Here is a 14,997-nt window from a genome sequence, read left to right on the forward strand (position 1 = left end):
AGGCCTCAAGGTCAACACTAATTATAGAAAAAGCCATTTGCTGGCATGGCCGACAAAGTGGGCAGACTGGAGGCCGAGAGACTGGTTTATAGGCAATTAAAATAGTCTCGGTGAGCAGGCAGTGCTAGCCAGGAAAAAGATGCTCTGAAAAGCCAGGTAAGGCTTGAAGAACTGCTGGTAGATGAGAAATCAGTCGGGGGCTCACCTGAAAACCAGTTCATTGCCAACTGGACTTACGGTGGTGATCATTTTGCAATATATATACAAGTATCGAGTCACTATATTGTACACGCAAAACTAGTACAATGTTATATGGCGATTGTACTTCAGTTTAGGAAAAGAAGACGAATCTCTGGGAAATAGAAGACTTTAGTTTTATTTTAAGCACTCCGGAAAGTTTTGATATATTCAAAGTTTGGAAACATCCAACTTTTTCTTTCTTCCTCGTTTTCCTTCTTTCCTTCCCCTCACTCAATGGTGCACAGAGTATTTGCTGGTTATTTGGCCGCTTGTCTGAGGGTGCTGTGTTGTGCTATGTTGTCGTGTCCAGTTCTTTGCGAGCCCGTGGACTGTAGCCCGCCAGCCTCCTCTGTCCATGGGATTCTCCAGGGAAGAATACTGGAGTGGGTTGCCATGCCCTCCTCCAGGGGATCTTCCCAACCCAGGGACAGAACCCGGGTCTCCCACATTGCAGATGGTTTCTTTCCTGTGTGAGCCACCTGTCTGAGGGCAGATCCATCAAAGACGACAGCGTTCTGATGTTTGTTTAGATGTCACGGTATTTCTGGGACACCTGATAAAAGTCTCACTTGAGAGTACTTCCCTCTTGTTCATGCCAGAAGTCGGCCTTGCTTGACCCAGCTCCCCCAAAGGACACTCTTATCACTCTGCGTGAATAGTTTGTCAGCAACAATGGGCACCCTATAATTCAAGGTTTTTCTTCTAGGTGCTTTCATGAGACGTTAAACAAAAAACCCCCACCCCTTTCAATGTGGCCATTCAATCTCAAACTTTCATGAAACATCATCGGAATGAATTTGCTGATCATTTCCTGCTTTACCCACAAACCTGCATGCTCTCAAGAAAACAGAGTAACCTGAGGACAGGCATAATACAAAGAAAACAGAATAATCATCTTTCAGCTGCTTGAACTCTGAGATCCTGAAGAGAGAGGGTTCCTTAAATAGAACTAGAGAAATATGCCATGGAGGAGTGCATACACATCTAATCCAGTGGCTCTTCATTCCAGCATTTCTTTCTTTCCTCCACTGAATTAGCATAATTCTGCACTAAAGTCAAGCAAATCAGATAAAAGGAAACTTCTTTCTCTTTCACATATTAAAAAGTACAACATATACCCACACAGATCAAACTCTTCAAAAGAAAATACAGAGAGGAGATGCTGAAAGACTAGTTATTTATCCAAGTTTATTCTCGGACAGCTGGAGTTCAGAAACTTGCTCTGCATCCCTGGAAGCAATACGCTGTCAAAGAGAAATCATTCTTGAAGTTTGATTTTTTTTTAATTCTCTTCATTCCCTTTGGGATACTTGTGGGGCAGCCTTGGGAACGGTTCAGTTCTGGCCTCTCCTTACATCCTCGAGCCGTTTTTACCTCCAGACAATGACCGTGGAGTCACTTTCTAGGCAAGGGACAAGTGAGTGGCTCAGGGGTCATCATGAGTGGAGGATATTGAAGCCTGTCTTGGTTTAGTGAAGAGAAGAAGGAAAAGTTGTCTGAAAGTAATGAAAGGCAGGCCTTCACTGCCACAGAGAAATCTGCTGTAATAACAGGGGTGTTTGACAAGAGCTAAAGCCATGGTGGCTCAGAGGTTAAAGTGTCTGCCTGGAATGCGGGAGACCCGGGTTCGATCCCTGGGTTGGGAAGATCCACTGGAGAAGGAAATGGCAACCCACTCCAGTACTCTTGCCTGGAGAATCCCATGGAGGGAGGAGCCTGGTAGGCTACAGTCCATGGGGTCGCAAAGAGTCGGATACGACTGAGCGACTTCACTTTCACTTTTCACTTTCAATGATAAACAGACAGAGAACAATGGAAGCAAAGGGTCAGGGGATCAAGGTCAGTCTTTAGGTCATGAATGCACTGAAACCTGAACTGTTCTCTGGGGTTGCCCAAGATTGTCTGATGTGGTCCACTGGAGAAGGGAATGGCAAACCACTTCAGTATTCTTGCCTTGAGAACCCCATGAACAGTAGGAAAAGGCAAAATGATAGGATACTGAAAGAGAAACTCCCCAGGTCAGTAGGTTCCCAATATGCTACTGGATCAGTGGAGAAATAACTCCAGAAAGAGTGAAGGGTGAAGCCAAAGCAAAAACAATACCAAGCTGTGGATGTGACTGGTGATAGAAGCAAGGTCCGATGCTGTAAAGAGCAATATTGCATAGGAACCTGGAATGTCAGGTCCATGAATCAAGGCAAATTGGAAGTGGTCAAACAAGAGATGGCAAGGGTGAACGTCGACATTATAGGAATCAGCGAACTAAAATGGACTGGAATGGGTGAATTTAACTCAGATGACCATTTTATCTACTACTGCGGGCAGGAATCGCTCAGAAGAAATGGAGTAGCCATCATGGTCAACAAAAGAGTCCGAAATGCAGTACTTGTATGCAGTCTCAAAAACGACAGAATGATCTGTGTTAATTTCCAAGGCAAACCATTCAATATCACAGTTACCCAAGTCTATGCCCCAACCAGTAACGCTGAAGAAGCTGAAGTTGAATGGTTTTATGAAGACCTACAAGATCTTTTAGAACTAACACCCAAAAAAGATGTCCTCTTCATTATAGGGGACTGGAATGCAAAAGTAGGAAGTCAAGAAACACCTGGAGTAACAGGCAAATTTGGCCTTGGAATGTGGAATGAAGCAGGGCAAAGACTAATAGAGTTTTGCCATGAAAATGCACTGGTCATAGCAAACACCCTCTTCCAACAAAAGAGAAGACTCTACATGTGGACATCACCAGATGGTCAACACTGAAATCAGATTGATTTTATTCTTTGCAGCCAAAGATGGAGAAGCTCTATACAGTCAACAAAAACAAGACCAGGAGCTGACTGTGGCTCAGATCATGAACTCCTTATTACCAAATCCAGACTCAAATTGAAGAAAGTAGGGAAAACCGCTAGACCGTTCAGGTATGACCTAAATCAAATCCCTTATGATTATACAGTGGAAGTGAGAAATAGATTTAAGGGCCTAGATCTGATAGATAGAGTGCCTGATGAACTATGGACTGAGGTTCGTCACATTGTACAGGAGACAGGGATCAAGACCATCCCCATGGAAAAGAAATGCAAAAAAGCAAAATGGCTGTCTGGAGAGGCCTTACAGATAGCTGTGAAAAGAAGAGAGGTGAAAAGCAAAGGAGAAAAGGAAAGATATAAGCATCTGAATGCAGAGTTCCAGAGAATAGCAAGAAGAGACAAGAAAGCCTTCTTCAGAGATCAATGCAAAGAAATAGAGGAAAACAACAGAAAGGGAAAGACTAGAGATCTCTTCAAGAAAATTAGAGATACCAAGGGAACATTTCATGCAAAGATGGGCTCGATAAAGGACAGAAATGATCTGGACCTAACAGAAGCAGAAGATATTAAGAAGAGGTGGCAAGAATACACGGAAGAACTGTACAAAAAAGATCTTCATGACCCAGATAATCATGATGGTGTGATCACTAATCTAGAGCCAGACATCCTGGAATGTGAAGTCAAGTGGGCCTTAGAAAGCATCGCTGTGAACAAAGCTAGTGGAGGTGATGGAATCCCAGTTGAGCTATTTCAAATCCTGAAAGATGATGCTGTGAAAGTGCTGCACTCAATATGCCAGCAAATTCGGAAAACTCGGCAGTGGCCACAGGACTGGAAAAGGTCAGTTTTCATTCCAATTCCAAAGAAAGGCAATGCCAAAGAATGCTCAAACTACCGCACAGTTGCACTCATCTCACATGCTAGTAAAGTAATGCTCAAAATTCTCCAAGCCAGGCTTCAGCAATATGTGAACCGTGAACTTCCTGATGTTCAAGCTGGTTTTAGAAAAGGCAGAGGAACCAGAGATCAAATTGCCAACATCCACTGGATCATGGAAAAAGCAAGAGAGTTCCAGAAAAACATCTATTTCTGCTTTATGGACTATGCCAAAGCCTTTGACTGTGTGGATCACAATAAACTGTGGAAAATTCTAAAAGAGATGGGAATACCAGACCACCAGACCTGCCTCTTGAGAAATCTGTATGCAGGTCAGGAAGCAACAGTTAGAACTGGACATGGAACAACAGACTGGTTCCAAATAGGAAAAGGAATACGTCAAGGCTGTATATTGTCACCCTGCTTATTTAACTTATATGCAGAGTACATCATGAGAAATGCTGGGCTGGAGGAAGCACAAGCTGGAATCAAGATTGCCAGGAGAAATATCAATCACCTCAGATATGCAGATAACACCACCCTTATGGCAGAAAGTGAAGAGGAACTAAAAAGCCTCTTGATGAAAGTGAAAGTGGAGAGTGAAAAAGTTGGCCTAAAGCTCAACATTCAGAAAATGAAGATCATGGCATCCGGTCCCATCACTTCATGGGAAATAGTTGGGGGAACATTGGAAACAGTGTCAGACTTTATTTTTGGGGGCTCCAAAATCACTGCAGATGGTGATTGCAGCCATGAAATTAAAAGATGCTTACTCCTTGGAAGAAAAGTTATGACTAACCTAGATAGTATATTCAAAAGCAGAGACATTACTTTGCTGACTAAGGTCCGTCTAGTCAAGGCTATGGTTTTTCCTGTGGTCATGTATGGATGTGAGAGTTCGACTGTGAAGAAGGCTGAGAGCCGAAGAATTGATGCTTTTGAACTGTGGTGTTGGAGAAGACTCTTGAGAGTCCCTTGGACTGCAAGGAGATCCAACCAGTCCATTCTGAAGGAGATCAGCCCTGGGATTTCTTTGGAAGGAATGATGCGAAAGCTGAAACTCCAATACTTTGGCCACCTCATGCAAAGAGTTGACTCATTGGAAAAGACTCTGATGCTGGGAGGGATTGAGGGCAGGAGGAAATGGGGACGACAGAGGATGAGATGGCTGGATGGCATCACGGACTCGATGGACATGAGTCTGAGTGAACTCCGGGAGATGGTGATGGACAGGAAGGCCTGGTGTGCTGGGATTCATGGGGTCGCAAAGAGTCGGACACGACTGACCGACTGAACTGACCTGAAAAACACTGCACTAACCTTTCCTGTTTGTCACTGGAAGATTGTCCAGGAAACACTCTTGAGTAGAGGAATCTGGGCAGCTAATAAAAATGTCAATACAACCCATAAGGGAAAAGGATCTAGAAAAGAAAATCGATTCCTGGGTTGGGAAGATCGGCTGGAGAACAGATGGCCTACCCACTCCATTATTCTTGGGCTTCCTTGGTGGCTCAGCTGGTAAAGAATGTGCCTGCAATGTGGGAGACTTGCGTTCAGTCCCTGGGTTGGGAAGATCCCCTGGAGAAGGGAACAGCTACCCACTCCAGTTTTCTGGCCTGGAGAATTCCATAGACTATACAGTCCTTGGGGTCGCAAAGAGTCAGACACAACTGAGCGACTTTCACTTTCACTTTCATACATACATATATATATATAACTGAATCACTGTGCTATACATTGTAAATCAACCTCAAAAAATAAAGTATAAAAAAATCAGTACATATAAACCTTTCTGGATATGCTAGGCCAAAGTATCAGTATCAGTAAATATAACCCAGGCTTCCCTGGTGGTCCAGCAGTTAAGAATTTGCCTTGCAACGCAACAGACACCAGTTCCGTCTCTGGTCCTGGAGGATCCCACGTACTGAAGGATAACTGACCCGTGAGCCACAACTAATGAACCAGTGCTCTCAAGCCTGTACTCTGCAACAAGAGAAGCCACCGCAACTAGAAAGTAGCCCCTACTCGCCATAACTAGAGAAAGTCCTTGCCTATCACCAGAGACCCAGTGCAAGCAAAACTAAGTAAATACTTAAAAAAATAAAATAAAATAGATATAAACCCTTCTGGATACTCTGGGTCAAAAGCTCCACGAACATCTCATTTGTGGCTTTGTCCCCAGCATCTCCTCTGGAACACAGGAGACCCACAAGTAAACTGTTTGAATGAGCGAATACATTATCTTGAAACAAAATCAACAAGGACTTTAGCATGTCCACACTCCTGGGCAATTCACTTCAGTGTTGTGGGCTTTTGTTTACACAGCTTGGCAATGAAGAGGCAAGGCGAGGCGAGGTGAGGCAAGGTCGCTCAGTCGTGTCCGACTCTTGGTGACCCCATGGACTGTAGCCTACCAGGCTCCTCCGTCCATGGGATTCTCCAGGCAAGAATACTGGAGTGGGTTGCCATTTCCTTCTACAGGGGATCTTCCCGACCCAGGGGTTGAACCCAGGTCTCCCGCATTGGAGGCAGACGCTTTAACCTCTGAGCCAGCAGGGAAGCCCTGTCAATGAAGGCAACAATGAAGGGAACATATTAAAATATTAAAGCATGAAAATTTCTAAAATCCCTTCCTCTATAAAATTTTAGTTTTCTCTTTTCCTTGTTTTATCTTTTCCTCTTAAAACCAAAGAAGAGTCTATTTGTTGGCAGTTGTCAGAGGTGATGTAGAGAGGTCATCATCTCAGGGATCACAGAACTCAAAAAAAAAAAATCCCCATGAAAACAAAAGAGGATCTTTCTGTAAGTTACATATGTTAAACCAACACAACATTGTAAAGCAATTATCCTCCAATTAAAATTTTTTTTAAAAATTAAGGGATTAATGAACCATTGGAAGGCAAAAACAAATATATCATTTTATTTGTCAAAATAACCCCAGTTAACAGTGAGGGGGGAAAGGCTGCAATATATGTTTCCCAACTATCAGGTAATTTTCCATTTTTTAAATTGTTTAAGTTAATCAGCAATGAACACCATTTTTTCTTTGGTTGAATTTCACAAGCACACTTACTAAATCAGTGAAGCAAATCAGACTCGGATGCTTGTAAATAAACCTTTTTAAAATATAAAAGCAATTTAACATTAAAGGAAGTTTTGTAAACACAAATTTGCACGTTTCATATTCAAATACTGGGTTGGCCAAAAAGTTCATTTGGGTTTTTCAGTAAGAGCTTATGGAACCCAAATGAACTTTTTGGCCAATTCAGTATTTAGACATGATTTTATTGTGAAAAGTGAAAGTCACTCAGTTGTGTGACTCTACGAATTCTCCAGGCCAGAATACTGGAGTGGGTAGCCTATCCCTTCTCCAGGGGATCTTCCCGACCCAGGAATTGAACCGGGGTCTCCTGCATTACAGGTGGATTCTTTACCACCTGAGCTACCAGGGAAGCCCACGTGGTTTTCTTAATAAGGTACAATTCCATGTTCTCATCCAGGGGCAATTTATCCTCCCAGTGGACATTTGGCATCGTGTTCATTGTGCTCAGTCGTGTACAACTCTTTGTGACCCCATGGACTGTAGCCCACCAGGCTCCTCTGTCCATGGGATTCTCCAGGCAAGAATACTAGCGTGAATTGCCGTTGCCTCCTCCAGGAGATCTTCCCAACCCAGGGATAGAACTCCCGTCTCCTGGATTGGCAAGCTGAATCTTTACCACTAGTGCCACCTGGGAAGCCCACATTTGGCATTATCTGTAAACATTGGGGTCACAACTTAGGGCTCAGGGGAGCAGGTAGAGATGGCACTGGCTTCTAGTGTGCAGAGGCCAGAGCTGCTGCCAAACACCCTACGATGCCCAGGACGGCCTCCACAACAGAATCATCCAAAGTGCCACTGAGAAACTTGCTTTAGGTTATAGCACAAAAAAGCATTCTCTTCCACAGCTCCTCTGTCTTCATGGCTTGAATAGAAACAATTATGTTTTCAACCATTTATTTAGTTAAGTATGCAAGGCACTGTGCTAAACACAATACACACGTTATCTTAGGTAACAAAAACTCTCTGACGTTTTGAAGATTAGCACATGATGTTTGAAAGAGACTACGTAATTGTTCAAGGTCACCCAAGCCTGTAAATAGCACAGCCTGGGATTTGTTGCAAGAGGTAAATCCTGTCGGTGGCTCAGTGGTAAAGAATTTGCTTGCAATGCAGGAGATATGGGTTCGATCCCTGCATTCAGAAGATTCCTCTGGAGGAGGAAATGGTAACCCATGCCAGTACTCTTGCCTGAAAAATTCCATGGCCAGAGAGTAGCCTGGTGGGCTATAGTCCATGGGGTCGTAAGAGTCAGACACAACTTAGGGACTGAACAACAACAGTGACTTTTCCTACTTTTCTAAACTGATTTTCCAGAGTTGTGCCAATTTCCAGCACCACTGTGAAGCCGTGAGAAAACCTCTTTCAATACACTGACCCTAGCATTACTTTTGACATTGAAAACCAAAATTCTTGCTTATTTAATAAGCTAAAAATTATGTATCTGAGCTTAAATATGAAACAGTTGCTGTAATTTGTTACCATGTATGAAATGAAAGTCGCTCAGTTGTGTCCGACTCTTTGTGACCCCGTGGACTAGTCCATGAAATTCTCCAGGCCAGAATACTGGAGTGGGTAGCCTTTGCCTTCTCCAGGGGATCTTCCCAGCCCAGGGATCGAACCCAGGTCTCCCGCATTGCGGGTGAATTCTCTACCAGCTGAGCCACCAGGGAAGCCTGATTACCATGTTACCTTGTATACCTCTCCCAAAACGAGGAACACACTTGCCGTGTAAGAACAATAAGGAGAAAAGTCAAGTCAATATAAATAAAGCTTGTGTTCCAAAGAAACACATTCATTTATTCAACAAATGCAGCTGTTTGTCTAACAGAGGCCAAGCCCCCAAAAAAACATTCCTGCTTAGTCTGTAAACTTGATCTCAAATCTTTTGTTTAAATAAGCCTATGAAGAGCAAATGAGAGAATTGTGTTTTATAGTTTAAAATGTTTTCTCTGATAATATTAGTGTCTTTTTTGCCCTGTCCTAGAAATACTGCAGAATAGATGCTACCTTGGATACCTGTGAATTGAGGCAGACTTGTACCCACATACCCCATAACTCCCCTCCTGACAAACAATAATCATAATAGCAACAATCATAACACAATATAGTCCGGTATTTTAAAATATATAGTAATAGTGTAAGTACGTAAGTAAAGTCACTCAGTCGTGTCTGACTCTTTGCGACCCCATGGACTGTAGCCTACCATGCTCCTCCATCCATGGGATTCTCCAGGCAAGAGTACTGGAGTGGGTTGCCATTTCCTTCTCCAGAGGATCTTCCCAACCCAGGGATCGAACCTGGGTCTCCTGCATTGTAGGCAGATGCTTTACCGTCTAAGCCATCAGGGAAGTCATATAATGTGTATAATGGGATACAGTAGTACATCCCATTAGTGGATCATTTTAGTAGGTCTTAAATGAAAATTTTTAACATGAGAGTAAACTAGAAAATAGACAAGTGTACTGCTACAACACTAAATATTTTGTGAAACTTTTGTGTGGGTGAGAGAGTGAAATTGTTTTCCAGTGGCTTGCAGCCTAAAGGGTTGAAAACCTCTGATCTTATCTACCTACTTCACTGGAAAAGTAAGTCTGGGGGCCATTGCGTGATGGCCAAGAATACACAGCTAGTTCTGGGGTGAGAACTTAGTTCCCAGCTCCCTAGGCCAGTATCTGTTCCACTGGGGAGTTGAAGCTAAGGTCAGTCTCTGGGGGGAAAACCGGGAAGAGATGTAGAGATGTTTTTAGGGGAGTAAAAGGGGCAACTGGCTGTTGGCACAAGTAACAAGATCAGTCGCTTTGGGGTCTCCACATATTTTTAAAAAATTATTAATTAATTAATTTTATTTTTTGGTTGCACCGGGTCTTTGTCGCTGCGCACGGGCTTTTTCTCTAGTTGCGGCGAACGGGGACTACTTTCTGTTGCGATCTGTGGTGCGGGCTTCTTGCCGGGGCTTCTCCTTGCGGGGGCTTCTCTTGTTGCAGAGCACAGGCTCTAGGCGGGAGGGGTGGGGGGTGGGGGGTTTCAATAGTCGAGGCTCTCGGGCTCAGAAGTTTCCTTTGTACCCAAGATTCCACATCCATGGATTCAACCAACCTCCTATTGCCTACGATTGTTGTATTTACTACTGAAAAAAATCTGTGTAGGAAAGGACCCTTGCAGTTCAAACCCATGCTTTTCAAGGGTCAGTTGTGTTCCCTGCAGAGGGGACAAAGATGTAAGTATCAGATTATTTCACGAGAGCAGAATTTGAGTGAGAAGAGCAGAGTGGGAAGCTCCCCTGAAACTGGGTGAAGGCTGAGGGGGCGACTTCCGGAGGGGAAGAAATGAAGCTGAGTTCCTGGCCGTATTGATTGTAGCCCAAGCTTGACTGTGCGCAGGGATCCTCGCTGGGTCTTGGCAAGATGCTCATTCTGGTGCAGAAGGAATGGGTGGGGCCCGAGATACTGCATAAAGAGTCAGTTTGTGATGTTCAATATTAATGAGAATGAAAGAGGAAGAGAAATATTTTGTTCTTTTAAAAATTCAGTCCTTTAAAGGAGGGCCAGCGAATTTCGTCAAGACAATGTTTTATTCACATCTTTCTGTAATTATTTAATTGAAAGAGACATAAAAATCACACATCAGCTGCCTTGCTGACATGAGTGAATATACCAGATTACCTATTTGCTTTCCAGACTGCCTCTACCCACCGCTCAATTTAACCAAGGCGAGGTTTATTCTAAATTATTTTAAAGTTTGTTCTGGGACTTCCCTGGTGGTTCAGTGGTTAAGATCTTGTGCTTCCAATGTAGGGGACGCAGGTTCAATCCCTGATCAGGGAACTAAGATCCCACATGCCTTGGAATGCAGCCGAAACAAAAGTAATTTTGAAAAATGTGTGCTAAGAACAAAATTAAAGAAGCCTCTTCTCTTATAGGCAAAGACTAAAGTAACTTTTTAAGTATTAAACGCAAACTAAAATAATAGGAAGACATATTGCTTAATAAAGAGTTTTTCTTGAGTGCTTAACACTTACAAACAACGTTTTTAAGTTTGGCAACAAGGAAAGAAGAATCTCTGATAGAGAGCCCGTAGGGGTGAAGACTCATGCTATTTACAGAAAAGGCTGTGCAAAATTTAATTTTAGCTGGAAGACTTTAGTACAGTTCTTAATTTCAGTCCTCATATAGTTATTATGTGACATCAGAGCAAAAGAGCAGAGCTTTTTGTGACTGTCTGAAAATCCACGTTTTCATCAGTTTTTTAAAAAATATTTTATTTCTTTATTTATTTGACTGCTCCAGGTCTTAGCTGTGGGAATCTTTCTAGTTTCACCATTCGAACTCCTCCTTGTGGCATGTGGGATCTAGTTCCCTGGCCAGGGATCAAACTCGGCTCCCCCGGAACACGGAGTATTAGCCACCGGATCACCAGGGAAGTTCCTTATCAGTTTTTTTAAAAAGGAAAAAAATTTTATGTGCCTAAATCCATTAAACTTCTCAATATATTGATCTTGTCCAATTTTTAAATTAAAAATATCCATCATCTTGGGTAATTTGGTTCTCATTAGTTTGTGTATTCGTTTTCTATTTGCCATTGTCACAGTTTATCACAGACTTAGGGGCTTAAATGATGTACTTGTCTCCTCTTATGGTTCTGTGGGTCAGAAGTCTGACATGGTCTCACCAGTCCAAAGTCAAGGTGTTGGCTGCGCTATGTCCTCTCTGTAGGGCTGGGTTGGATCCCTCTCCTTGCCTTTTCCAGTTTCTACAGGCCACTCACATACCCTAGCCCCTTCCTCCTCCTCACCTTGTACCACTCCAGCCAGCTCTCCACCTCCCTCTTCCACTGTTAAAGACCCTTGTATTTACAATGGCCTTGGATAAATCGGGATAATCTCACTAGTTGAAGGTGAACTGATAAGCAACCTTAATTCCCCTTTGCCATAGCATATTGTCAGGTTCCAGGGATTAGGATGCAGATTTGTTTGAGGATATGCTGGGGGCAGGGGCATTCTTCCTCCTGCCAGATCTGCTAAGAAAAGACTGTTTTGCAATTCGAGTCCCAATGTCATTTGCATGGTATTCACATTGCATTTCTCACTGATGAGAATCCCTAGAGCTCTTATAACACAAATTAGCCCTCATTTAGTTGCACTTACATTGATTCCCATATTCAGTGCTCCTTTTCCAGTAATGGAATCTCTGTCACTTACTAGCATTAAGGATGACATAGAGTGGCCAGTTTCCTGAGCTTTTACTGTAAGATAGATGTTATCTGGAAAGTCCTAAAAATTTTAGATAATGGTACTATTTACAATAGCCAAGACATGGAAGCAACCTACATGTCCATTGACAGAGGAATGGATAAACAAGTTGTGGCACATATACACAGTAGAATATTACTCAGCCATAAAAAAGAATGAAATAATGCCACTTACAGTAACATGGATAGACCTAGAGAGTATATTAAGTGGCATACGTTGGACAGAGAAAGACAAATCCCATATTATATCACTTATCTAATTTAAAAAATGATACAAATGAACTTATTTACAAAACAGAAATAGACTCACAGATCTCAAAATTAAACTTAAGGTTACCAAAGGGTGAAACATGGTGGGGGGAGTGATAAATTGGGAGATTTGGATTAACATATGCACACCACTATAGATAATATAGATAACTAATAAGAACCCGAACAACAACAAGGATCTACTGTATATCACAGGGAACTCTACTCAATATTCTGTAATAATTTATATGGGGAAAGGGTCTGAAAAAAGAAGGGATATATATGTGTGTAAACTGATTCCCTTTGTTGTACATGAAAAACCAACGCAACATTGTAAATTATCTATACTCTAATAAAAACAGTTATTAGGTAAATTCAATTAAGATTCAATTGAGATATCAGGAAATTCTCAGCTTTTCCATCTGCACTGTGATTGCATCCAATGGCGTTTCTTGCAGGCTTGCAAGAAATGAAAAATGAAAAAAAAAGAAAAATAGATTATTTTTACAGGGGAAGTCTAGGTTCGTAACTACCAACAGTTCTCACAACAAGCCTTTGGGGATTTGTACCAATGATGAGAAATCTGATGTGAAAGAAACTATACTGAGAAAATGAGCATGCCTTGGAAGCTTAGGTTCTTATTTCTGATTTTTCTTCTTTATGAACATTGCAGGTGTCCCTGGCTCCATGCCAAATGCATCCTGGGCCGGTGACCTCAGAGCTGTGAAGTGGTTTGACATGAAAGATAAACACGGAGGCTGCCACGGTGAGGCATTCTTTTCAAACTTTGAGGCCACTTTGCTTGTTGGTGTTGGCATGAAAGGAGCTGTGGAATACAGGGGTTCTCACAGACAGACCTGCTGGTTCATTTAGACAGCCTGTGAATTATTAAACAGAGCAACTAGAGGCACAGTCCTTGAAAAGTTAATGTGGTTTTTTTTTTTAATAGTATAAATTAAAAAAATATATTTATTTATTTTTGGCTGCACTGAGTCTTCCTTGCTGTGCGTGGGCTTTCTCTAGCTGTAGTGAGCTGGGGCTATTCTCTAGTTGCGGTGGCTTCTCTTGTGGAGCACAGGCTTTGTTGCCCTGCAGCATGTGGGATCCTGGTTCCCACGCCAAGGATCGAACCTGTATCCCCTGCATTGGCAGGCAGATGCTTCACCACTGGACCACCAGGGAAGTCTCAAGTTTAAGTATCTTACAGACATTCTCCGTCTTATGATTACCTAGGGAGATGTAGAGGTAGGCTCAAATTATAATGGTACTTTCCTCTTGCTAGTTTCTGTTCTGTTTTTCTTCCTTCCTTTTTCTGTCCCTTTTGAGGGTGCAGCAGTTAGGCAGAGCAAGCGGTCACGATGAGAAGTGATGTCATCTTCTCTCCAGGGAGCCCCATCCCTCACATCAGCCTCTGCCCCCTCCACCAATGGGTTTCCAGGTGGCTTGGAGGTATTTGCTCCAGCATGATGGCGGGTGACAGCAACAAGAGACATTGCCCCTCCAAATGGATAAGAACTGGAAGACAAGTAGCTGTGAAGAAGACTTCTTATCGGTCTTGGTGTGTATTCCATTAAGACTCTCGCCTGGTACATGGCTGCTGCTGCTGCTAAGTCACTTCAGTCGTGTCTGATTCTGTGCGATCCCATAGGTGGCAGCCCACCGGGCTCCCTCGTCCCTGGGATTCTCCAGGCAAGAACACTGGAGTGGGTTGCCATTGCCTTCTCCAATGCAGGAAAGAGAAAATTGAAAGTGAAGTCGCTCAGTCGTGCCCAACTCTCAGCGACCCCATGGACTGCAGCCTACCAGGCTCCACCATCCCTGGGATTTTCCAGGCAAGAGTACTGGAGTGGGGTGCCATTACATGGCAGCGTGCCTATTTGTTGACGAGAGCGAGCATAACAAGGTACCATAGACTGAGGGGTTCAAACCACCGAAGCTTCTTTGCGTACAGTCCTGGAGGCTTCCTGGGGCCTCTTCCCTTGGCTTGCTTAGATCAGGGCCATCCATTAGACCTCATTTAACTCAGTTATCTCTTTAAAGGCCGTACATCTAACACAGTTACAGTCTGAGGTGCTGGAGGTTAGGACTTTGACATGTGAATTTGGGGGAAATACAATGCAGTCTATTAAAGAAGGCCATAAACATATATTCAGTGAATGAGTGATTAAGTGAACAGTTGAGTGAGTGAATAGGAAGGTTTGCCCTGTAAAGTGTGGCCTCCCTCCCCCCTGCCTTCAATTTATAGCTTTGCTTATTAGTCCTTTTATTCCACACCTAACATTTCAGATAATAAATAATTATAATATTTTCACCTAGTAGTGTCCGACTTTCTGTGACTCCATGGACTATAGCCTGCCAGGCTCTTCTGTCCATGGAATTCTCCAGGCAAGAACACTAGAGTAGGTTGCCATTTCCTTCTCTATGAAGAAGAGAAATGGCAACATTTCAGGTGAAAGCTCCAAATTGCTGCTT

General features: G+C 43.0%; 1 protein-coding gene and 1 non-coding gene across 3 annotated transcripts in view; one reads left to right on the plus strand and one right to left on the minus strand.

Annotated features, from left to right (window-relative positions):
• Window positions 1-14,997, plus strand: part of LOC100861326 (N-acetyllactosaminide beta-1,6-N-acetylglucosaminyl-transferase) — a 100,873-nt gene that overhangs the window by 77,649 nt on the left and 8,227 nt on the right. For both annotated transcript variants that reach the window (XM_005696862.3, XM_005696863.3), the window contains exon 2: window positions 13,199-13,291. In XM_005696862.3, the coding sequence (XP_005696919.2) occupies window positions 13,199-13,291 (93 nt within the window). The remainder of the gene's footprint in view (window positions 1-13,198; window positions 13,292-14,997) is intronic.
• Window positions 9,306-9,377, minus strand: TRNAC-ACA. The gene has a single exon. It is a non-coding gene; the product is annotated as a tRNA-Cys (tRNA).

Source organism: Capra hircus, chromosome 23 (assembly GCF_001704415.2).
Source record: "Capra hircus breed San Clemente chromosome 23, ASM170441v1, whole genome shotgun sequence".
NCBI classification, from domain to species: Eukaryota; Metazoa; Chordata; class Mammalia; order Artiodactyla; family Bovidae; genus Capra; species Capra hircus.